Source organism: Penicillium longicatenatum (genome assembly GCF_028827895.1).
Source record: "Penicillium longicatenatum strain IBT 33135 chromosome Unknown contig_2_segment0_segment0, whole genome shotgun sequence".
NCBI classification, from domain to species: Eukaryota; Fungi; Ascomycota; class Eurotiomycetes; order Eurotiales; family Aspergillaceae; genus Penicillium; species Penicillium longicatenatum.
In genome coordinates, this window is record NW_026643120.1 from 6,852,688 (window position 1) to 6,874,611 (window position 21,924).

The 21,924-nt window shown below is 49.2% G+C and overlaps 9 protein-coding genes across 9 annotated transcripts; 5 read left to right on the plus strand and 4 right to left on the minus strand.

The window, feature by feature from the left end:
• Positions 1-473: 473 nt before the first annotated feature.
• On the plus strand, positions 474-2,108 carry N7484_005081 (C1 family peptidase; the record flags this gene model as incomplete). The annotated part of the gene is made up of 3 exons (XM_057115501.1): positions 474-582; positions 644-735; positions 789-2,108. The coding sequence occupies 3 exons, from the start codon at positions 474-476 to the stop codon at positions 2,106-2,108; spliced, it is 1,521 nt and encodes a 506-aa protein (XP_056975641.1).
• Positions 2,109-3,238: 1,130 nt separating this feature from the next.
• Positions 3,239-4,570, plus strand: N7484_005082 (legume-like lectin family protein; the record flags this gene model as incomplete). Its single annotated transcript, XM_057115502.1, has 6 exons — positions 3,239-3,334; positions 3,393-3,416; positions 3,515-3,585; positions 3,643-3,724; positions 3,796-4,056; positions 4,121-4,570. 6 exons carry the CDS (start codon positions 3,239-3,241, stop codon positions 4,568-4,570), a joined length of 984 nt encoding a protein of 327 aa, XP_056975642.1.
• Positions 4,571-4,859: 289 nt separating this feature from the next.
• On the minus strand, positions 4,860-5,840 carry N7484_005083 (uncharacterized protein; the record flags this gene model as incomplete). Its single annotated transcript, XM_057115503.1, has 1 exon — positions 4,860-5,840. One exon carries the CDS (start codon positions 5,838-5,840, stop codon positions 4,860-4,862), a length of 981 nt encoding a protein of 326 aa, XP_056975643.1.
• Positions 5,841-5,991: 151 nt separating this feature from the next.
• Positions 5,992-6,811, minus strand: N7484_005084 (alpha/beta fold hydrolase; the record flags this gene model as incomplete). The annotated part of the gene is made up of 2 exons (XM_057115504.1): positions 5,992-6,539; positions 6,592-6,811. 2 exons carry the CDS (start codon positions 6,809-6,811, stop codon positions 5,992-5,994), a joined length of 768 nt encoding a protein of 255 aa, XP_056975644.1.
• Positions 6,812-7,522: 711 nt separating this feature from the next.
• On the minus strand, positions 7,523-10,200 carry N7484_005085 (Sin1 family protein; the record flags this gene model as incomplete). The annotated part of the gene is made up of 3 exons (XM_057115505.1): positions 7,523-9,578; positions 9,634-10,113; positions 10,178-10,200. 3 exons carry the CDS (start codon positions 10,198-10,200, stop codon positions 7,523-7,525), a joined length of 2,559 nt encoding a protein of 852 aa, XP_056975645.1.
• A 980-nt stretch (positions 10,201-11,180) lies between these two features.
• On the plus strand, positions 11,181-12,323 carry N7484_005086 (uncharacterized protein; the record flags this gene model as incomplete). Its single annotated transcript, XM_057115506.1, has 1 exon — positions 11,181-12,323. One exon carries the CDS (start codon positions 11,181-11,183, stop codon positions 12,321-12,323), a length of 1,143 nt encoding a protein of 380 aa, XP_056975646.1.
• A 526-nt stretch (positions 12,324-12,849) lies between these two features.
• N7484_005087 (putative MFS multidrug transporter) lies at positions 12,850-14,175 on the plus strand (the record flags this gene model as incomplete). Its single annotated transcript, XM_057115507.1, has 1 exon — positions 12,850-14,175. The coding sequence occupies one exon, from the start codon at positions 12,850-12,852 to the stop codon at positions 14,173-14,175; it is 1,326 nt and encodes a 441-aa protein (XP_056975647.1).
• Positions 14,176-15,042: 867 nt separating this feature from the next.
• On the plus strand, positions 15,043-16,869 carry N7484_005088 (putative MFS transporter; the record flags this gene model as incomplete). The annotated part of the gene is made up of 4 exons (XM_057115508.1): positions 15,043-15,209; positions 15,258-15,686; positions 15,740-16,491; positions 16,550-16,869. The coding sequence occupies 4 exons, from the start codon at positions 15,043-15,045 to the stop codon at positions 16,867-16,869; spliced, it is 1,668 nt and encodes a 555-aa protein (XP_056975648.1).
• A 472-nt stretch (positions 16,870-17,341) lies between these two features.
• N7484_005089 (uncharacterized protein) lies at positions 17,342-20,658 on the minus strand (the record flags this gene model as incomplete). The annotated part of the gene is made up of 4 exons (XM_057115509.1): positions 17,342-18,256; positions 18,282-18,582; positions 18,627-18,900; positions 18,966-20,658. The coding sequence occupies 4 exons, from the start codon at positions 20,656-20,658 to the stop codon at positions 17,342-17,344; spliced, it is 3,183 nt and encodes a 1,060-aa protein (XP_056975649.1).
• Positions 20,659-21,924: the final 1,266 nt, after the last annotated feature.

Consider the following 21,924-nt stretch of genomic DNA (forward strand, 5'->3'; position numbering starts at 1 on the left):
CACACAACACAGATGGACATTCTTCCTCCCTGGTTTCCCAAATGTGTGCTTTTCGGCTTTCCATATTTGGTCAAAGTAATCACACCAATCTTTGGTGACACCTGCGTATTAACCTCCGACAAGGTCGTATACATAGATATGCAAAGGCCGCCTAAATCACAGGCGAAGCGCCACCAGATAAGATCGAGGCTCCACCAACCAAACATGGCCGATATGAAGCATACAGGTGAACGGCTATTCAAGGCCCCGATAAGCAAATGTAGCTCTGATATACAAGGGAGGAGTCATGGGGCTTATGGCCAATCACGACCAGTTTCAACTGCAACTGACGCCAATCAAGGTGATCATGCACCATACCTTCCCCGCACATGCCGAGAGTACCTTGTGGTCTATCTACTCCCTTTCCAGATCTCCATATATTCTCAAGTCCTGGAAGGAAGCCACAAATATTTTCCCAAACAATCAACACTATCATGGGCTCTCCATTTTCCAAGCCGGAGTATATTGCTGAGAAGGCACCTCTATCGAAGATGGAGGCCGCTGTGACCAATCAGAACTTAGAACAGGAGTATGCTGAATATCGTTCGTTTAAACCATTCCCTTTGATCCGCATTACCCGTTGTCTTGATTAACGAAACAACAGCACCCCCGGCGTATCCTGTTCGAGACAGAATTAAGACTTTGACGCTCTCACACGTGAAAGATTGGGACCAGACTCTATTGAGCGATGACAAGGTTCGAGACTATACACCCAAGATAGCAAAGCCTTGCTAACACCACGAAAATAGAACCGTCTCGCAATCTCCAGTTTTGCTAGTCAGCCCTATACACAGCTCCTCACCGATCGCAAAGCTCTCCGGTCAGACTTGCAGATCTTCAATTTGACCATTCCAGAAGAAGGAGGACCGATCACGAACCAACGTTCTTCCGGACGCTGCTGGCTCTTCGCCTCAACCAATGTCTTCCGCGTCCCTCTCATGAAAACATATCAGCTTCGTGAATTTGAGCTCAGTCAAGCTTACCTATACTACTGGGACAAGATCGAAAAGGCAAATTGGTTCTTCGAGCAGGTCATCGCCACCGCAGATGAAGATCTGTCTAGCCGTTTGGTCCAGAAGCTCTGCGAGGATCCAGTCACTGATGGCGGCCAATGGGATATGGTCGCCAACCTGGTACAGAAGTACGGACTTGTCCCACATGCGCTTTACCCCGATGCCTACCACGCGCAGAACAGCTCTAAGCTTAACTGGCTACTCACGGCCAAGCTGCGCGAGCAAGCATTGGCCCTGCGCAAGCTGGCCGCGAAGAAGGGGGATCCCCAGTCCGCGTATTTACTCTCTGTTAGCAAGGATAAGTTCCTGCAAGAGATTCATTCGCTTGTTACCCTCCTGCTGGGCCCCGCACCGACCCCGGATAAGCCATTTGTCTGGCAATACTATGACGCTAGTGGAACTGCCCGTGAAGTGCGAAAGACTCCAATCGAGTTTGGTCAACAGGCTCTGAAGTCTCAGACACGACCACTGTCCCGCACTAGTGGTCCTACTCTATCCCCTGGACGAATGTTCAGTCTCGTCAATGATCCACGAAATGAGTATCAACGGCTACTAACGGTTGACCGGCTCGGTAACGTAGTCGAAGGTCAACCTCTCACATATGTCAACGTTGAAATAACAACGCTCAAGCGGGCAGTTATTTCGATGCTCAAAGCTGGGCATCCTGTCTTCTTTGGCTGCGATGTCGGCAAGTTCTCTGATAACACCCTTGGTGTCATGGATACTGGTCTTCTTGACATCGCGCTCGGATTCAATGTTTCGCTTGGTATGAACAAGGCCGAGCGCCTTGCCAGCGGGGAATCATCCATGACCCATGCTATGGTTATCACGGCAGTACATCTCGAAAATGATCGGCCTGTTCGCTGGCGTGTGGAGAACTCGTGGGGTGAGACTGCTGGAGAGAAGGGTTGGTTTGTTATGACTGATCGGTGGATGGACGAGTATACCTTCCAGGCTGTTGTGGACTCGAACTATGTTTCTTCCGAAATTCGGTCGATTTTGACGCAGAGTCCCAAGGTCCTACCCCGGTGGGATCCTATGGGAGTGCTTGCTTAGGCGAAGAGATCATTATAAACTAGCATTTGATGCAAGAGATTTCGGCAAAGTTTATATGGCTCCTGCTTCTAGTATTTTTTATCTTCTAAGTCCTGGGTGCAATTTAGAGGCACCTCGGGGATCATGCTATGGACATCCGGTCCTTCCAAAGTTCAAAGATGGGGATCGTTAGGGGTTGAATGAGTCAACCTCTACGCCACGTTGGCTTGGCTGTTCAATGTCATACAAATAAGAGAATGATAGCGAAAGATGGGTAAGCATATGGGGAAGGTTCGTATCGGCAGGTGTCGCAACACCCCACAAGCCCCACCACATACTATACTCTGTACTCATGCAGTCTGTCTCGAACTGCCTAGATGCTATGTCGTGCTTTCAAATTTTTCTTCTTATTTGACTATACTCGGGGTCTTTCCGAAGTTGGGAACAGAGAAGTTATTGCAGCTTGTTACCCTGGAGCTTTGGGGAGACTCGCATTAAATTATGATAGTGGCAGTAATAAATGTAAGGGGTAAACAATAGGACCATGATCTACTAGACTACCTGAATAGAGTGATCAATGTTAGTAAAACTATTCTCAAGTTGAACATTCATTCCCAGAGTGACCCTGTAGCTCGGGATGCCCAATTTAGACTTTGGATGTCTCGAATCATACCCATACACTATGCATGTGGATGTTCAAATGGTGATGGTAGTCATTTTGAAGTCGAACATGATATGGGGAGGTTTCTGCCTTCTTCAGATCTCAGTTTCCTGGTATTTAGCCCTTGGTAGCTGTGCTTATTTGATTTGCTGGAATTGCTGGATGAGGTTATTCAGAACCAGCTCGAGGGCATTTCGTCAGGATCGGCGGTGTGGCTGAGACGGTTCGCTGCGCCACAAGTTACATAGTGGACACCTTTAGCCTTCAAGTACACGCACTCGTATACGTTCACTTCCACTTCTAGTCTTTCCAACTTTACCACATTCCGGCTTTCGCTCTCTCTATCCGCCGCCCGCCGTTTCTTTTCTTTCTTTCTATTCGTTTCAAAGTCCCCTGGGTTCTCGGGTCCTGGTGACACCGCAGCCCCATCCATCCCACCCCCGGTCTATCCTTGAGCTTCCCCCCAATTGGGCCATAATTCGACTTCAATATGCGTCTGCCGACATTTTCTTCCCTGTTGTGCCTTGCTGGCCTGGTCTCTGTACCTGTCAACGCCTATGATGACCCCAATATCAAAAGCATTCCTGTATGTGCTCTGTTTACACTGTCTTGCAACCGAGGCACTGACGATCTTGCCACTATAGCTCCGAACCCACAGTCTTAGTTCGGTATGAAGCCCTATAATCCTTGTTGCTAGCTTTCGCTGCAATGCCGAGCGTTACCGAGAAACGCGACTCCAGACCGCCATTGTTGACATACGCGACAGCCATACCTCGATTCGGATTTCCAAAGCCGCTGGTTCGACTTCGGAGGAGATACAGTGATCCGGGCTGATAAGTGAGACTATGCGCGAATCCGTAGATACGATCTGTGCGGTGCTGACTGTTCTACAAGATACATCCGTCTCACAGCCGACCGCCCCTCACAGCAAGGATGGATCTACTCCCGCGTGCCTTTGACGGCGACCAACTGGCAGGTGAGTGCCAGCGACCTTTACTGGACAACAAACCTTGCAGCAAGAAATTAACCCGCTCATGCTTTCTCCAGATCGAACTGGAATTCGAGATTCACGGCAATGGCAACTTGCATGGTGATGGCTTCGCGCTCTGGCTCACCAAGCAGCGCGCCACGCAAGGCCCTGTCTTCGGTTCTACAGACCGTTTCGAGGGCCTCGGTATCTTCTTCGATACCTACAAGAACAACCGCCCCGGTGTCTCGTTCCCCTATGTCATGGCCATGATGGGTGACGGCGAGACCACCTACGACCAGGCGCACGACGGCAAGGCCAACGAGCTTGCCGGATGCTCCGTGAGTTATCTTGAAGCTTTAAAACTCCAACAGAAAAGCATAGGCTAATAAATCCTCAAACTAGGCTCGCGGTCTCCGTAACGCTCCCGTTCCCACCAAAGCCCGTCTCACCTACTTCCAAGACAAGTCTCTCTCCCTCGAGCTTCAGTACAAGACCGAGGACACCTGGGTCGAGTGCTTCAACCTCAACGCCGAGGACTCCAACATTGCCATTCCTTCTGTTGCTTACCTGGGTCTCTCCGCCGAGACTGGCGAATTGAGCGACAACCACGACATTATCTCTCTCAAGGCCGAGAACTTGTACTCCGTTGGCCGTAACAGCGCTGGCGGCAGCCGTGGCTCAGATAAGGACAATGGACGTGGTCGTGGCCGTAATTCCAGCGTTCGGCCCAAGAAGAAGAGCGGCAGCTGGACCTGGTTCCTGTTCAAGGTTATCCTGTTCTTCGGTGCCGTTGCTGGTGCTTACTTTGGATGGACTGTCTACCGGACCAAGACGCGTTCCTCGCGCTTCTGATCTGAAGGCCTATACTATATGGCTGTAGCGCAGTCACCAAACAAGAAAAACGGAATACGTTGTTTCCCTAAATATGAAGTCGCCCCAGTCTGTGTGGAACGACTTGGTCTTGCATAGCCTGTTTATCTCTTGATTTGTGTTTTGGTTTAGGCCGCTTTCTGTTCTTTGAAATGAATACAGTCACGATAAGTTTGTCAATGTCATGTAGCTCATGTAAAAGCAAATCTAAAGTATTGGGTATCATATGTATAAAACGCCATGCCATGCGATATCAATCCCGTCGTATAAATCAACTCTTCCGCTCTCGCTCCTCATTCCACATCCGATCCACAATCTGAAACACCTCTGTCACACTCCGCATAACCACATCATCAATCCCAAGCCCACTATACCGATGCTGAATCTTATCGGGATGCCACCGCACCCGCTCGGTCTTCAAAATAACCCCCAAATCCGCAGAAGCCGGCGCATGTCGCATGAACTCCTCCACAGACGCAGGAGTAACATCAACTCTCTTCCCAGATTCAACAGGCCAGAAAAGTAGATTCCGCAACGGCTTCGACGCAGTAGCAGTCTCCCCATCCTTTTCCTCGCCCCCCTTTACAATCTTCCCAATCTCCTCCCACCGCGCAAGATAACATTCCCAAGCTTCCCCCCACCTCTTCCTCTTCTTTCGCTCAGCCCCCCGCCTCAAACTATCCTCCATAGCCCTCTCAAAAGACATCCGCTCCGCATCTTCTGCCCGTCCACGCTCACGCTTTTTCTTCTTCCGCTGCTCCTCCCGCCACTTCGCCTGTGCATCTAACATGCCTTCGCGCGTGCGCTCCCACATTCGTGCGCGTACGTATGCAGCGTATTCCTCTTCGTCCATCTGTTCCAGTTCGCCATTCGGTCCTTCTTTTTCGGGGACTGCGTATGTGTGGATTGGTTGGCCGTATACTCCTTCCCAGTATGCAGCGCCTTCGTCGTCGCCCATTGCGTCGAAGAGGGACTCGCGGAATGCGGCGCCGGGGGAGAGGGAGCGTTGTGGCTCTGGGTTATCTTGAAGATGGCTTGAGGTGCGGTGTGGTGGGCGGCGCTTGTGAGTCCTCTCTTTGGGTTTGCTCGAGCTTGGGCTGTGGTGGCGCTTGCGTGAAGAGTGTTTTGAGCGAGAGCTGCTGCTTTTGAAGCGGAATTTGCCGTTGGTTTGAGGGTGAGTTCGCTCCTTTTGAGGATCGTCATTACCCACTGACCCCGTGGGTGGACTCTCGGTCCTCTCTGTGCTCTCCATGCTGGAAGATTATTGAAGTGAATGTCGTGCCTGGCATGAAAAGTGTAGAAGTGACGTCTAAGTTGGAGATCATTAGTCAGAATTCTTATCTTATCGCGCATCTATACAATGCGATTAAACAATCTGGTTATTTACGCCGAGATTGATAACTTTACTCCATATCTTCAAAAGCATCGTCTAACTTCTCCTCTCTAACCCATGCCAAAATCATCTCCGCAAACATTGCCGGCTCCTCCATATGCCACCCATGTCTAATACCCCGATGCAAAACAGCCCTGCTCCCATCCCCATCAACAACACGTTCAAGTAGCATCCTCGAACATTTGACCTTGTCCCTGCCCAAATACGTTTCTGGAGAAGCCGCACAGACAGCCAAAAGCCTAACACGGATCGCCCCAATCTTCCTGGGCTCACAAATCGCCTTCACGACTGCCGCCATAAGCCCATACCCCGCTTCCCCATTCTTCAACTGCGCCAGCTCTTCCCGGGGACAAGCCACGAAATTCGTTATATGATGGAGCACGAATATAGGCGGCGTAAGTATGGGTGTAAGGAAATGCGGTTGCGGGATGGTATTGTACCCCGATGCAATGACAGATAGGATCATGCCTGGTTTGGCGTGCTCGGCTATACAAGCTGCGATGTGCGCGCCTAGGCTTAAGCCTACTATATGTGCGCGGCTTTGTTTGGCTTGCGTTTCTATCAAGTTGATTATTAGGTCTGTGGCGGATTTTATGCTGAAAGGTTGCACTTTTTAAAGAGTTGCCGTGGGCTGGGAGGTCAGGGAGGAGGACGTGGTAGCCCTTCAGGATTAGGTCTGGTGCGACGTCGTCCCATTCTTTGTGGCCACCGCAGGCGCCGTGAATCAGTAGGATTGTTTCTGTGGCGCTTGGATTTAGGGATTTGTAGAAGAGTTCTGTGGTTGGCATGGGCTTTGCTGATGCGTCTAGATTAAGCGTGGAGGACTCCATATGAGCTGATAACTTTTATCGAGTATGATACTATGTTGAACAGGGCTGACCTGGCTTTGTTGGGTTATTTATCTTGTCAATTTGCTTCTAACAGAGCGTTGCCTAGATTGACACGGTGTAAGCTCAGACAGAGTGCCTGGTACATAGCCCCCATCCGACGGAGATCTTTAGTTCGACACCACGGCCATTAATCTAACACCTGATTCACCCCAATATAGACTAGCACGTAATTGCAATTTCTTGGGCACATCCATGTGTCATGAGTAGAGTCTTATTGGCCCAAAGTCAAGGGTCAATTGCATCGTCTAATACGTTGACTTTATTTAAGCGCGATACACAGATTATTCTATTGTATATTCTACTATGTGTTCTACAGGCTGTTCTTGAACAGATACCCGAGAGATCGGACCGTACATATATTGTTTGAATTACAATTACAACGTTACGCTACATGCGGCTAGTGTAGTGTCGAACTAAGGATTCCCCATCCAATGGGGCCAAAAGCCTTGCGGGCGTAGGCTGGCGGATTTGGTTGGACAGTTGAAACTTGAATGCATGAAGCTCTAGCCTTGCTGTGCAGAGCCTACAGGGTTTTTTTTCTTTGGAAAATTTCGAATGCTAAGATTTGATAATCGTAAATACCTAACTCCAAACCCAACCAATGAACACCACCTATAGAATCAGCCTCAAGCAGAGGTAAGTCCCGGAAAATCAAACACGATATTGCGCCATGTTCTTCTTGATTTCATCCACGATCTCAACTGCTTCTAGGGCGTTACGAGCCTCAAAGTCATACCGCTTCTGCTCATTGGCTTCGTTGCCACGCAGGACAACGACCCGGAAACTCTTCGGGTGTCGCCGACTCACTTTGCAACCAACCACATCATTGAAATTGATGGAACGAGTTTTGGAATCGGAAACGGTCTTCCCTGTTTCTCCGGGCACGATATGCATGTAGTCGTTATCGAAAGTGAGAATACGATGATTGGAAGCGGTGAAAGACATGGGTTGCTTGCGGTAAACATGGTACCGACGATAGTAGCCTCCGATCAGGTCCTGCTTCTGGGTAGAAGAGGGGAGCATATGGTTGCCCTTCTTACTCTTTTTAACTGCAGCTGACGTGGCGGCGTTGCTATCCACCTGAAGTGGTGCATTCGGCGATGAGCTGCCTGGTGAACCACCAAGTGCCAATGGCCCTGCTCCGAAACGTCGCCTGACGAGGTCGAGATCGGTTATGTTGCCCAGGGCTTCCACCGTCCGATCGAGCGGCGCGACGGTGTTTGACCCCATGACCTTTAGAACGTGGTTTCCTTTATTCAGCCTCCAGCGTTTGCATAGAGAGTCTAGAATCTCCGCAATATAGGTATCGCTGGTGGTGCTGAAAGTCGTAAACTGCGCCGGGACATCGAGATCGAGGAAACGCACCTTCAGAGTCTTAGTAACTCCAATACGAGGTGTTGCATGGGATATGGGGACTGCGGGTCGATCCGCAGGAGTCAATGTGTTGTCATTGAGGGCAGACGAGAATGGCTGACCCAGAATTGGATTCTGGCGCCCAAGTGTGAGTTTGATCTGTGGTACGGGCTGGACGCCTGGGACCACGGCTATTGGTTCGCTTTCCTCGGTTTCTAAACTCTGGCTGTACTGAGGATACAGCCTTTCGTTCTCTTCGAACTCGGCCGTAGACGCTTCAACTAGTGCAAACTCATCGTATGGTTTTCCACGTGAACGTCCTCGCGATTTCGCCGCTTGGTTATTGTTGGATGTAAAGTCCGTCATGGGAAGTGCTCGGCCAAGAGCTGGAAAGTCATACTCCACTTCGCCGTCGTCGACCATTCGTAGCGCCCAGCGATTCACATTCAGCTTCGCACGCTCCAAGGAGGGAACCCGCGCATCTTCAGAGTACTTCCATAGGGCTAGACCAATCGCTTCGGCGACAGTCACGTGCGCAGGGTGGTCGGAGAGCTTCGATTCTCTCATGAGTGGCAGATCCAATGGCTCCTCGGGATCTGATGAGAATGGTAGGTAGATCTTCAGATACAATGGATCTACCTGGCCAGATCCAGATAGCACCATAAATTTCTCGACCGGATTGCTTGGGGCGCGTGTCCGGGCATTGATTTGCTGGGTCAGCAAGCTCACAGGCTGCAAAGTGCTGATAGGTCGTGGTGGTGGAAGATCATGTAGCTCGGGGGTGGGAACTGTCTTCGACTTTCTGGGGGAGTTGCTTTCAGGGCCAGTGCCGGTCGGGAGTTTGTGCATGAGGGCTACCGGTGACGATGAGTCTAAGGCACCGCTCATGCCCACACCAGCCAGTAGTAGTGAGCCTGATCCAGCCGTAGCATCAAATTCAGAGGAAAGAGCGGATCCAACCGACTCGGCCCCGGAGTCTTCGTCCTGCTCTTGCAGGTCCTCGAGGGCCAAACTTTCCGCCCCACGGCTACCAGTCCTCTCTCGTCGTCTACGACGTCGCTCTATCACTTCACTGGTGGTCGCGAATTGAACTTGCCCCGGCTTGTACCCTTGTGTGTCGACCTCATTATCCGTTGACAGCTCACTACTTGTAGCCGTATCGCGCCGCGGTCGTCGTCCTTGACTCTTGACAGATGTCCCCAGGGATCCTGCTCGGTGGTGGGTTCCATTGTGATGCGTTGCGGGTGATGGGATCATGAGTTCGGGGCGCTCACGCTGTTCCCCTCGAATAGGGGAGGAATCGGATCGGTCTCGGCGAATGGGCATTTTGGGAAAATCGATTTGATCGATTGACCTATGTTTCGAGTTAGACATCTATGCCCGCAGTCAAAAGATAATGGGTAACCAACCGTCGTAGATTATCCCCATCGTCATCACTGTCGCTCAGGTCACTACTATCGTCATCTTCCGCATCCGCTTGCCGTTGCACTTCCTGCTGACGATCTCGCCGGAGCTTCTTCTTCGCAGCTCGATCTTGGTGCCGTCGCGCTGTGATATCCACGGTGCTCTTCCCAGTGACCATGCCACCTTCGTCCTCCTCACCATCCTCCAGACCAAGACCTTGGAGTTCATCTCGCGCAGCGTTCGCGTCTCGTACCGCGAGTCGATAGTATTCTGAGGAGACTGCTGCTGTGGTAGGAATGGGTGGAGAGTATGTACGTTTGAGCGAGGATGCGCTGCTGGCATTGTTGTTGTTGGTAGCAGTCGACCAGCCCGCAGCGCGAAATCCGGGGGTATTGAGGACGGAATTGTTGACGTTTATCAGTCGGTCTCCGATGCCGTCTTTGATTGTAGTAAGGTAGGAGGATCGTAATTGCCAGATAGTGAAGCTGTGAGACTTCGGTCAGCGCAACCCTACCGAGGGGGGATCAAGACAACGCTTAGGCAACTTACTCTTCATTGTGAAGGAGAGACATTTTTCCAAGGACCTTAGAGAGGTCTAGTACCAAGTAGAAATGGCACAGCCCGATGGGGTCGATGGTACTGAACGAAGCGCTTTAAGGCTGACACGGCATGCTCACAGAGGGCACGTGCAGCAGGAGGGGAAGCATACGCTCCCAGAAACAGAAAGGATTCCTTTGCAGGACCAGCCTGGGGAAAGGAGAGTTGACAAGTTGAACGCTGTAAACGCGGAGTGCATGGGAGGGTCAAGTCAAGTTGATCAAGTTGATCGGTGGCGGTTCTCCGCAGATCATTTCCCCCGCCCAGTGACCACGCTCTCTCTATCTTGTACTTCAACGCTTCGAAATTTAGTTCTACTTCGTATTTTGAATTTCCAAATTCCCAGGCCGTCATTAGAATTTATATATTCATATCTTCGATCTAATAAATAATTTATCCGAGGTCAAATTTCATCGAGGGCTTGTGCTACTTGTTTATATTTATCCGTGTCCGACCCTAGTAACCAATGCCACCAGACAGATCGCAGAGTTGTTTTCTGCATGAGGCCCCATTCCGATGGATTCGATCATGGACGGCTATGATCAGTGAATTTGAAGACTGCTCCATAGAATAGCCCGAAAAGTGAGGCCTTCCAAGGTTGGAGCTTCGAGCTCGAGATATCTAACACCTTAGTCATTTCCCGCGATCCTTTTCTCACGTAGGTATGCACAAGTCGATCTTACACCATCCGAGGTTCAGGCACTAATATTGGAAGTCTAGGCATCAAGCTAAATGCGTTGCCAAGCTTCTATCTTACCACCTGAGTGGCTTCAAATGTGTAGAGAGAGTCTCTTCTGCTGAGAACACCTGGATCCTAAACATGAAGACCTCGAGGTATGCCACTTCACGGCAAAAGGCCTGTCAGCACTGTTCAGTGGCAAAGGCCAAGTGCGATCGAAAAATCTCAGGGTGTTCGAGATGTGCAAGGCGCAAAGTCCGCTGCATTTATCCCCGTATGTGCGCCTCGAAAGACAAAAGCCCAAGCCCAAGCCAGGGCCAGCCAAGCCTGCAGAGCCCGGCTTCTATACCCGATTTACTGGTACCAAGCTTTGGCGGGTTGCCATCAGACAGCCAACCAGAAGCTTGGACTATACCATGGGGACAGCCAATGAGACAGAGTGAACATGTTTCTGCTGCACCGTCCAGTACACGCCCTTCAAACCCACTATCCGCCAAGGATGCCGAACTTGACTTTTCAAACCTCGAGCTTTTCTGTCCGATCAATGCCGACGAGATTACGACTCGCTGGATGAACCCTTGGATTCCAGTTCCTGGACAGACAATCAAACAGTATCCTCCGGGTGTCTCCAATTTTGTTTCCCGAATATTGAAGTCCTACGCAGCCATTGCAGCTCGTGGCCGTGGAACTCTACCGTTCATCCATCCCTCCCAAATATTGGAACAAGAGACTGGTAGCCCTTTGACAACATGCTTAAGTTTGATTCGATTATGCGAAAGCCCTTTACCGGGAAACGAAAGTACTGCTTTTATGGTTTTCCAAAGGGAGATGGACAACATCATGGAATACCATGAGAGCTATAATGCACTTGAGCTTCTCGGTGCTTTTCAAGCATTTCTCATATATTTCCTGGCCCTGTTTTTCAAGCTTCCAGACCAAGGAACACAAAGTGACCTTCGCTCAAATATGATGAACCTGCAGACTCTTGCCCACCGTTCGGCTAAACAGGGACTTATGTGCGTGACTGATCAAAATCGCACACGTCCTAGATGGGAGGAATGGATTATCACCGAGACAAAACGGAGAACATTATACGTGATGTATCTCTTCGACAGTGTCCTCTCCACGCAGGAAGCCCTGCCAACTTTCCTCGCGACAGAACTACTTGGACTGCCTGCTTCTGCTAGCAAATATCTTTGGTACGCTCGATCTCGCACTGAGTGGGAACAGGCATACAACATTCACCTCGCGGAATGGGCAGATAAAAGTCTTTCCATTGATGAGTTATGGCCAGTTCCCGCTGATATGAACGAACCTGATATTGCAGAAAGAAGTAAAAGAGTGGATGACTGGTTAGAAGAAATCGATGAGTTCGGGACCATGCTTTACGCTGTGACATCTTGCACCCATGGGGGGTAAATCAAAGGCAAAAGTTGGACAAAATTGTGGAGCACTCTATAGGATTCTCATAAAAGATTGTTCGTTGATGTACGAATCCGCATATTTTGGAAGTGTGGAGTTGACGGAGTTGAGGCTCTCAACTCCGGAAGTATGGGCTCAACTCCGATCGACTCCACATATTTCATGCAACCCACAGGTATAAAGAACCACTATTGATCCTTTGTATATGACCTCGAAGTAAAGTAAAGTATCAATCCTGTGCCAGCTTAATCTACCACGCAGGTTCTCTTTTTCGATAATCCAGGAAGCAGACCAGGAAGCACATAATGTCTCTTCAAAGCGATACCCCCGGCCTCGGCTCTAGAGGCGCCGTACAGCATTTTCGACAAGAGACAAAAATGGCTCATTATCGCCCTCGTATCCACTGCTGCAACTTGTAAGTTCTAACAGACTCAAAGACATTATTGTCGGTCCCTAATCACTAGTAGTCTCCGGCTTCGCTTCAAATATCTATTTTCCCGCTCTACCGACGATTGCGGGGGACATGAATGTCTCCACCGAGCAAATCAACCTGACTGTCACCTCATATCTGATCTTTCAAGGCATTTCACCAAATCTATGGGGACCTATCTCAGACGTCAAAGGGCGTCGGATTGCATATGCCGGCACATTTATCGTCTTTCTCGGCGCTTGCATCGGTCTGGCAGAAGCAAAGAACTATGCCACTTTGATTGTTCTACGGTGTCTTCAGAGTGCTGGCAGTGCTAGCACAATTGCTATTGGATCTGGCGTAATAGGTGATATTACTACCCGTGCAGAGCGCGGAGGGTTTATGGGTATCTTCCAAGCGGGGTTGCTTGTCCCTGTCGCCGCAGGACCGGTAATTGGAGGTGCATTAGCAGGAACGCTGGGATGGAGAGCAATATTTTGGCTTTTAGTCATATATAGCGGTGTTTTCCTAATAACGCTGCTGGCTCTCCTTCCGGAGACCTTGCGGTCAGTGGTTGCAAATGGAAGTCGGGTTCCTTCCAACTGGATAGCTGGATACCCGCTGAGTATTTACAACAAGACCACAACAGTTGAGTGGGAACGGGACACCACAACTCCGCCTGGGGAGAAGAAGCGAATTGACCTCACTGGCCCATTTTGTATTCTTATACGCAAGCACGCTGCCCCAATCATCGTGTTCCTCGCTATCTACTATGCGGTGTGGCAGATGAGCATCACGGCTATGTCGTCTCTCTTCAAGGATCGATATGGCTTGAGCGAGACCCAAATCGGCTTGACCTTCATCGCCAATGGCGTTGGGTCAATGGTAGGGACATTGATCACTGGAAAGATACTCGACATGGACTATCGGAAAATCAAGACCGAGTTCGAAGCTCGCTCGACCGCGAATAGCGAGGCAGGTATGGGCGAGTCCCATACGACAGGACAAGAGGACTTCCCTCTCGAAAAGGCTCGTCTCCGACTCGTGCCCGTATTTGCCTTTCTGCAATGTCTTTCCCTGGTTTTGTTCGGCTGGACAATTCAGTACACCGTCCACATTGCAGTCCCAATCATCTCTACCTTCATCACGGGATGGACGGTCGTATCTATGCAATCTGTTATCATGACCTATCTTGTGGACATTTACCAAGATAAAAGTGCGGCGGCCAGTGCCAGTATCAATCTTGCTCGATGCCTGTTCGCTGCTGGAGGGACCAGTTTTATCATGCCACTCATCGATGCAGTGGGAGCTGGAGTGACCTTCACAATCTGTGTTGGTGTTCAATTGCTCGCATTGGGTGGTCCATTCGTACAGTGGAGGTTCGCTGCCGGGTGGAGGAGGACAGACCATGAAGAAAAAATGAATGATTCGAAAGCTTGAAAATGGGGGGAATGCGCCAGAGGGCGAGATTTCCCGGAAAATAGCCCGAAGAATGCCAAGGCTTGGAGTCGGGGTAGGGTACATAGTGGAACTTCTAAGCTCCTAGTTCATCTTCCCAATTAGACGCCGATCTCTCCTAAAATCCAATACGAATCATGTCCACTACGTGCTTCTTCCGCGGAATACCCCTCATCTCTCCACTCTTTATGGATGTGGTTGGTCTCCCGGGATTTCTGGTGCTGGACCGTGTGAACCAGACACAAATAAAATAAAAGAAAGTACGCATTCGTGATAAACCATGATTCCAGTGATTGGATTAGGTCCGCCACCTGGCGTTCTGTCCACGCAATATCGGGAGTTGCTCTCCACTTCCTTCAGCACCTAGATGCCCTTGCTAAGAATGACCGACTAATTGCAACCAACTCCTCGTACAATTTGAAAGTGTGTAATGAGCCTTGGTAGCTTGGGAGGATAAATACGTATTGGTGATTCATCACAGGGGCCTACACCCATGAAGAGTGCAATTTTAGACGAAGGTTGATCCTTAGCAAGTCGAGGAGTCAGCACGGCTACAGACCAAGCTGGAGCTGGCCCGTTGGGCACATGACAACCCCTGGAGAAGACCCACGGGACACTTCAACTATTGTCTCGTCACCGTGATTGGCCGAACCTTCACACCCTTATCAACCAGAGAGGAACGCCCTCCACGCCCCGGGAAGTGGACCTCAACAGCTTCCCCAGATTCAGATTATGTGGGGCCCCGCATAATATACGCTAGGATGGCATATCCTATCGAGCTGGACGTTGATATATCAGAGGAAGCCCCATGTTTAGTGATGATCGTCAGTTACTCTACGGACATCTACCATGGCCCGTACAGAAGTGAAAGAGCGCTATGAGAAAGGCTTCTCCGAGCACGACGAGAAGGGTCCGCAGACCAAGACTCTTGGCCATCTTCGTTTGCGAGATTCTGAGACCAACGAGGTCATCCTAGTTCCAACACCGTCATCGGATCCAAAAGATCCCCTCAATTGGTAGACGAAACCTGTCTTCTCCGTCTGAGTCTCTCTGATTATATCTAGGCCACGATGGTTCAAGCTATACACTGCCATTGCAGTATGTTTCGCCATGATCCTTTGTAACTTCCTGGCTGCTGGTCCTACGCTAGCAATTGTTCAAACTGCGGAGGACTTCTTCCCTGACTGGAAGACGACGGGCCTCTCGAGCGCGATTGCCAAAACAGCCTATTTCTTCAATTGCACGGCCCTTTTCCAGGGCTTGGGTAATCTGCTGTGGATGCCTCTGATCAACAAGTACGGACGCCGAGCTGTCTACGTGACCTCCTTCACCATCTATTTCATTACAGCCATCTGGTGTGCCGTCGCCAAAGAGTATGCGAATTTCCTGGTCGCCAGAATCATCATGGGAATTGCAGCCGGAGCAGGAGAGTGCCTTGCCCCTATCACCATCGCAGACATTTTCTTCTTGCACGAGCGTGGAGCTATCACGGCGTAAGATTCCGGAGAGAACCCAGAGTGGGAAATTCTGTCTAAAATCTACCTAGTCTATACAATGCCTCCCTAAACTTGGGTGTCGCTTCCGGTGCCATCATTGATGGCTTCATCGTCAAGTTCCATCCATGGCGATACATCTACTATGTCGCTATCGCCCTGATCGGTGCGATTACCCTTATTGTGTACGCAACGTTCCCCGAGACAGCCTATATCCGAGCCCCGTCCATGGCCGACAGCATCACCACCTTATCACCCTCCGGTCAACGCATTCGTCGCAGTACCATTGGAGAGGGAGAGAAGGTATCTTCTGATGTCCAGGAAGAAGTCCTCACCCAAGAGACGGACAAGGACCGGGGCTGGCTTCAGGGCTTGAAATTATACCACGGTAGATACACGGATGAATCCCTGTGGCAAATGACCATCCGTCCCGTCGGCCTGCTAATTCTCCCACCTGTACTTTGGGCTACCCTTGTTATGTCGGTCACTATTGGGTTCATCACGGCCATTACGTCTAACGTCGCCACAGCATTTGCCGACACATATGGGTTTGCTGCATGGCAATCAGGTCTCTCCTTCGTTGCCGCTATTATTGGATGTGGCTTTGGTATTGCCCTTGGTGGATATCTCTCCGATTGGGTCGCGGACGTCTTTACACGTCGGAACAACGGTATTCGTGAGCCGGAGATGCGTCTTCCTGCTATGATGATCAGTGTGATTACTGGCCCTCTTGCGCTGGCTTTGTATGGCTGTGGCATCAAGTGGAAGATGCACTGGATTGTTCCTACCATTGGTATTGGTCTAAGTAAGCCTCCTCTATTTCATAATGCATGTGTTGGTAATCGTGCTCTGACACTTTCCAGTCAACTTCACTATCACTCAGGCTACCAATGTCTCACTGGTCTACACAATTGACAGCTACCGCCCCATCGCTGGAGAGATCGTTGTCACCCAGCTGGCGTTTAAGTCTGCTTTTGGCTTCTTGCTTGGGTTTTACACGAACCCCTGGGTTGAAATTCATGGATACAATGTCGCTTACGGAGAGATGGCCGCGATCTGTGGAGGAGTTCTTGTGTTCTGGATCCCATTGTTCTTCTGGGGTAAGATCATTCGTGAGAAGACTCTGAGCTGGCGGGTCATGAAGTGGGTGCAGTGGGATGTGGACAGAGAGGTTGGAGAATAAATACTCCTATGCTCTAAATTTGATAGGGTGTTGAGTAAGACCAATTCTATCATCATTCATGATATTAAAGTTCATATCCATTTAATTCGTGGTTTTTTTCAGCGGAACGGTCCAAGTATAATGTCTAGTGAAGATGGACACTGGTAGCAGTCATAAGAATGGGTAGTGAGGATTGGGATAGATAATGATTAAAGAAATGAATGATAAGTATGAGCATGGACTAGAGAGATGGGATGGACATCATCATGGCCAAGAAAAGCAACCCAAGTGTATGCAAATCACAGGTGGGAGAATCAACAGGTCGAAGCGATGAATGGTCATTTGCCACAGGGACTCATCCATGTATCTACCGTGGTATATCTAAAATGCCGACAATACTAGCTTGATTACTCATTTTTTGGTGAACTGTATCGCAATGACTGGCAATTAAGTTTCAAAATGGATTGTTTATTCCTTGCGATTACTTTCTAGACTACTTTCCATCTCCAGTGCGTAGTACGGCTAGACTATTCCTTAGATGCCGACATCTATAATCATTCGGACCGAAGATTTTCTCGAAACCTGTGAGTGCTCGTTGATACATTTCCCCTGCCTTCACTGGCTGTTTTTGGTCACAATAGAGAACCCCCAGGTTGTTAACTGTGTTGAGAGTGGACGTATGATCTGGACCCAGAGCCCGCTCATAGCCTGCCAGCACTCGCTGATACATTTCTTCTGCCTCTTTCAGCTTACCCTGGTCAGAGTAAAGGTTCCCAAGGTTGTTGATTATGCTGAGAGCAGATGTATGCTCCGAACCTATCACTCTCTCATAGCCTACTAGGGCTCGGTGAAACATCTCTTCTGCCTCATTCAATTTGCCTTGCTCAGAATAAAGAAGGGCCAGATTGTTGACTGTATCAAGGGTAGATGTATGACTAAGGCCGAGGGCCTTCTCCTTGCCTGCTAGTGCTCGCTGGTAGAACTCTTCTGCCTTCTTTTGCTGGTTCTGATCATGGTAGAGAACCCCAAGATTGTTGACTGTTTGAATAGTGGACGTATGATTTGGACCTAAGACCTGCTCGTAACCTGCTAGCGCTCGCTGAAACATCACTTCAGCCTCCTTCAGCCTGCCCTGATCAGAGTACAGAATGCCAAGGTTATTGACTGTCCTAAGGGTAGAAGTATGATCTAGACCCAGAGTCGAATTCTTTTCGCTTCCTGCCAGTGCTCGCCGATACATTTCTTCTGCTTCTTCAAATTTGCCCTGATTTCTAAAGAGAAGACCGAGATTATGGACAGTGTTGAGAGTGGAAGAGTCATCCGGGCCTAGCGCTTTCTCCTTGCCTAGTAGTGCTCGCCGGTACATCTCCTCAGCATCCTTGAGCTTGCCTTGGTTTCGAGAGGTTGCCTAATTCGTTGAAGGCTCCCCATACTGCAATATCACTATTCGACCATTTGCGACGACGTACAAAGTTCGAGTGTGGAATCAGTCGCTGCTGAAGCTCTGAATAGTTCCTGACATTCACATCAGGGACAGTGTACCCGACAGATATCAATGCAAGCTCATCAAGCTGGATGGAATCAACGATTTGATTTGCGCTGGCAAGCTGAAGGCACCAGTCCTGTACCACTGGGTGCATCGCGTAGCTTTCATCAAGTTCTTTGATATCAAGGAACGAGAAGTCGATGAGACTTCTCACTCCAATTTTGAATGCGAATTTGCTTGATACAGTCCTTTCGAGCCAGACTGGAAAATTTAATTTCTCACCAATTCATACCAGATATCTCGGTTATCATATCGAGCAAGTAGCAGTAGCATCAGAGCTGCATTTGGGTCTCGCTTCTCAATGTCACGATAGGAGATCATCCAAGTTTGCAGCAAGTTATGCTGGTATTGACGTCCGGGTTTTGACTGAAACTGTAGGTCGGACCAGGGTTCTTGGTAATAATGCAAGTACTCAATGGCGCTTGTTCCGGTTTGACGCATGAATGCACCGGCGATAACAATCGCTAATGGTAGTCCATCAAGACGATTCGCGAGAGTAATCAAATCTATATAAGTTAGCTTCATCAACATGCCCAAGTGGTAATTATAGACGTATGGAGAACTTTGTTACCTGGAGTACTCTCGTGCTTGATAGTGGTATCTTTTGCTAAGAGCAGACGACTGCTTTGTAAGAGAAGCTGGATTGAATCCTCAGAGTCAAGTTTATGCATCATGAAGGATTTTCCTAGTTCAGTCAACTCTTGGAGGCGAGAGGTGATGAGAATAGAACCATGATCAGCAACAGGGGAGAATTCTCCAATATCGTATGTCTCGTCAGCAGAGCTATTATTGGAAAAGTATTGGTCGATGTTATCAAATATTACCAGCCATCCTGAATTACCCTCTAATGCTAACCACTGCAAGACGTCTCTCGCTCGTTTCTTCACTTCTTCTTCGTTGATCGCTTCCTTGTTCTGGGACTGTCCTGGTAAACAGGGGAGATCGGAGCTCAAAGATTGTAGGAGTGTAACTCGATCCTTGCCATTCAGCCAAAATATGGCAGTGAAATCGTGACTGTGATCCCGGGCGAAGGGGATGGCTAGCTGTGTCTTTCCTATCCCTCCGAGACCATGAAGAATGGCTACTTTTCGTGACTGTGGATTCACTGGCTGTAAATACTGCCATAGGTGATTCAGCTCATCTTCTCGCCCTATAAATCTTTCAACTATAGGCACTGCAGTAAGGTCCAGTGGGACATTAAACCGGTGAGCTATGCGTGTAAAGCCTTTGTTAGTAAGGTTTGCAGACCGAGTGCCATCGATTGAAGTTAGTGTTCTCTTACTAGGGTCTTCTGAAGGGTCTTGTGCCATTAAAGTATTGTTGACCTGGTCGATAGGGACTACCAAAAGTAGTTCTTTGGCGTAGGCTGCCGCTACTGCTGCCGCATACCCTTGCCATTCCTTATTCTTATGCGAGTCTGCGTAGTCGCAGATGCCACGGATGACTAGACAGGGAAAATCATTCATGAGTCCCGCAGCTTCCATCTCCACGCAGTATACCCCGAGTTCCTGAGCCAGTAGGTCTCGCAGCCTACCGTCCTTTACTACCTGATTAGCGGATGCAATCAGGCCATAGTGAATGACTGGCTCCTCAATATCTCGTGGAGGTCGTTGAACCAGCTTAGATCGATCGCAGTCTCTACAAGTATGTGCTTCATGGCAGTAGTCCACTTGAAATGAACAGTCTTCTGTCGTTGGTCGAGTGAAGTTTGTAGCGCTTTGAGGCGTCGTTTTGGTCGGAATTTCAGAAAGGAATTCCTGAATGCGATTACTTGCTGCGAAGTGAGATGCTTGTAGCGCAGCGAGGGCGGTCAATAGCACTTTCGGTGGTCGGTTTAGCATTCCTGTTCGCGGGAACTGACCGCCGCTTAACGTTTTACCAAGGTCGAATTGAATGACACCCCCAGATGTATGCGCCGGCTGGCTCACCACAATGTCACCCAGTCGAATATCTGCTTTGCTGCTATGAACTCCCCCACCGATGCCGACCATTAGACCAAATCTTATTGAGTGAAAGCTGGACAGCAGCTGCATTGCAACCGTTGCAGCTGAGACATTGCCATATGCGCCACTTGGTAAACAGGCAATAACAATGTTGTGTCCACCGATATTTCCAAAGACATATGTATTGTTATCTGACGACGGTCGAGGTAGAGTTGGGTGTACTACGTCCAACATCAATTTCGCAGCTGCCATCTCTAAGGGCAAGGCGCAGATCCATCCGACCGTATAATCATCAAAAGATGATGGTGTCCTGGGAGTCATGGTGCGCTTTGAAATAGTCCGATTCCTTTTTGATTTTGATATGGAAGAGCGATTTGGTCGAGCTTGAGATCTGACATCACATGAAGTGGGGGCTAAACAGAAAAGATGAAAGAAGATGACTAGCAATTTTGGGTAGTCCCATGTAGCATTGCGGTATTAAAACTATTAAAACCTCCATCAGTACCAGTGAACACCATTTAGTCTGTTGAGAAGGTGTTTGAATGGCTAAATTTGGACTAGCGTGTTTCACGCTATGGCTCAGGTTTGGAAGTCTGCAGTGAAAGTGTACGGAGCAGAGGTGAATCTGATTTTGAATGTTACTGTATGTCCTTTAAGTATCATGATAAGGTATAGAACTCCATCCGGTCTAGACGTAACCCCGCGGTTTCCAGCTCCCTATCGTCTCCACTTGGGTTTGCGGGCCCCCACTTCAGAACACGGAACCCTTGGGAACCATGGGTATACTGCGGAGTATGGGAGCGAAAAACCTGGACAAACCCAGTTTATGAGGGGAGTTGCCGCCGTGAGGAGCTGGGCAGTGGACCTGCCCAATGTATGAGCTATTTGTTTGTCAATTCAAAAGCCAATCGACAATAGTATTCTAGTGATTCATGGGACTCAAGTATTCTTAACGAAAAGAATGCTTGCTTATCAAAGCAGAAATAGCTAGTGCTTGACGAATTTTACCTCCCCGTTAGACCAGATGATCTTTTGTATGTACGGACATCTTGAAATATGCATATCTTCACTTGGCGAAAATACTCAAACGTACGTTAGGCTTGATGGATGCTCCACCAAGGGGATTGAACAACTGCGGGGGGATATGGGGCTTGAAAGTTCAAAAGAAACGTGCAGCTGTATTGAATTGGACGTTCATTTATAGAAGTGGAATATTGAAAAGCGTCGCTTAAGCACGATATGCAAGCGACAACTCCGAAGGCGAGAGGTGGTGATGCTCGCCTAGGGTGGGTGGCTCAATCTTCGGAATACCTCAATTTTATGGAACACTCCCCACGGGAAAAATTGACGAGAAGACATCTAAAACAGCGAATCTCAAGATCTTTAGTATACTCTAGCCTTCACTTAAGAGACACCCGGAGATATCGCTTATAGACGAATGAACGCGGTTCGGCGATGATTTCCTAGAGCGGAGACGCCGGCCCTAGGCAAGGAAGAAGCCGATTAACCGCAAAAACAAGATCTTCCAAGGTTTAGTGAATTCGCCGGATCTTAATCCGATGTTATCTTGTTATCTGCAAATGTCTT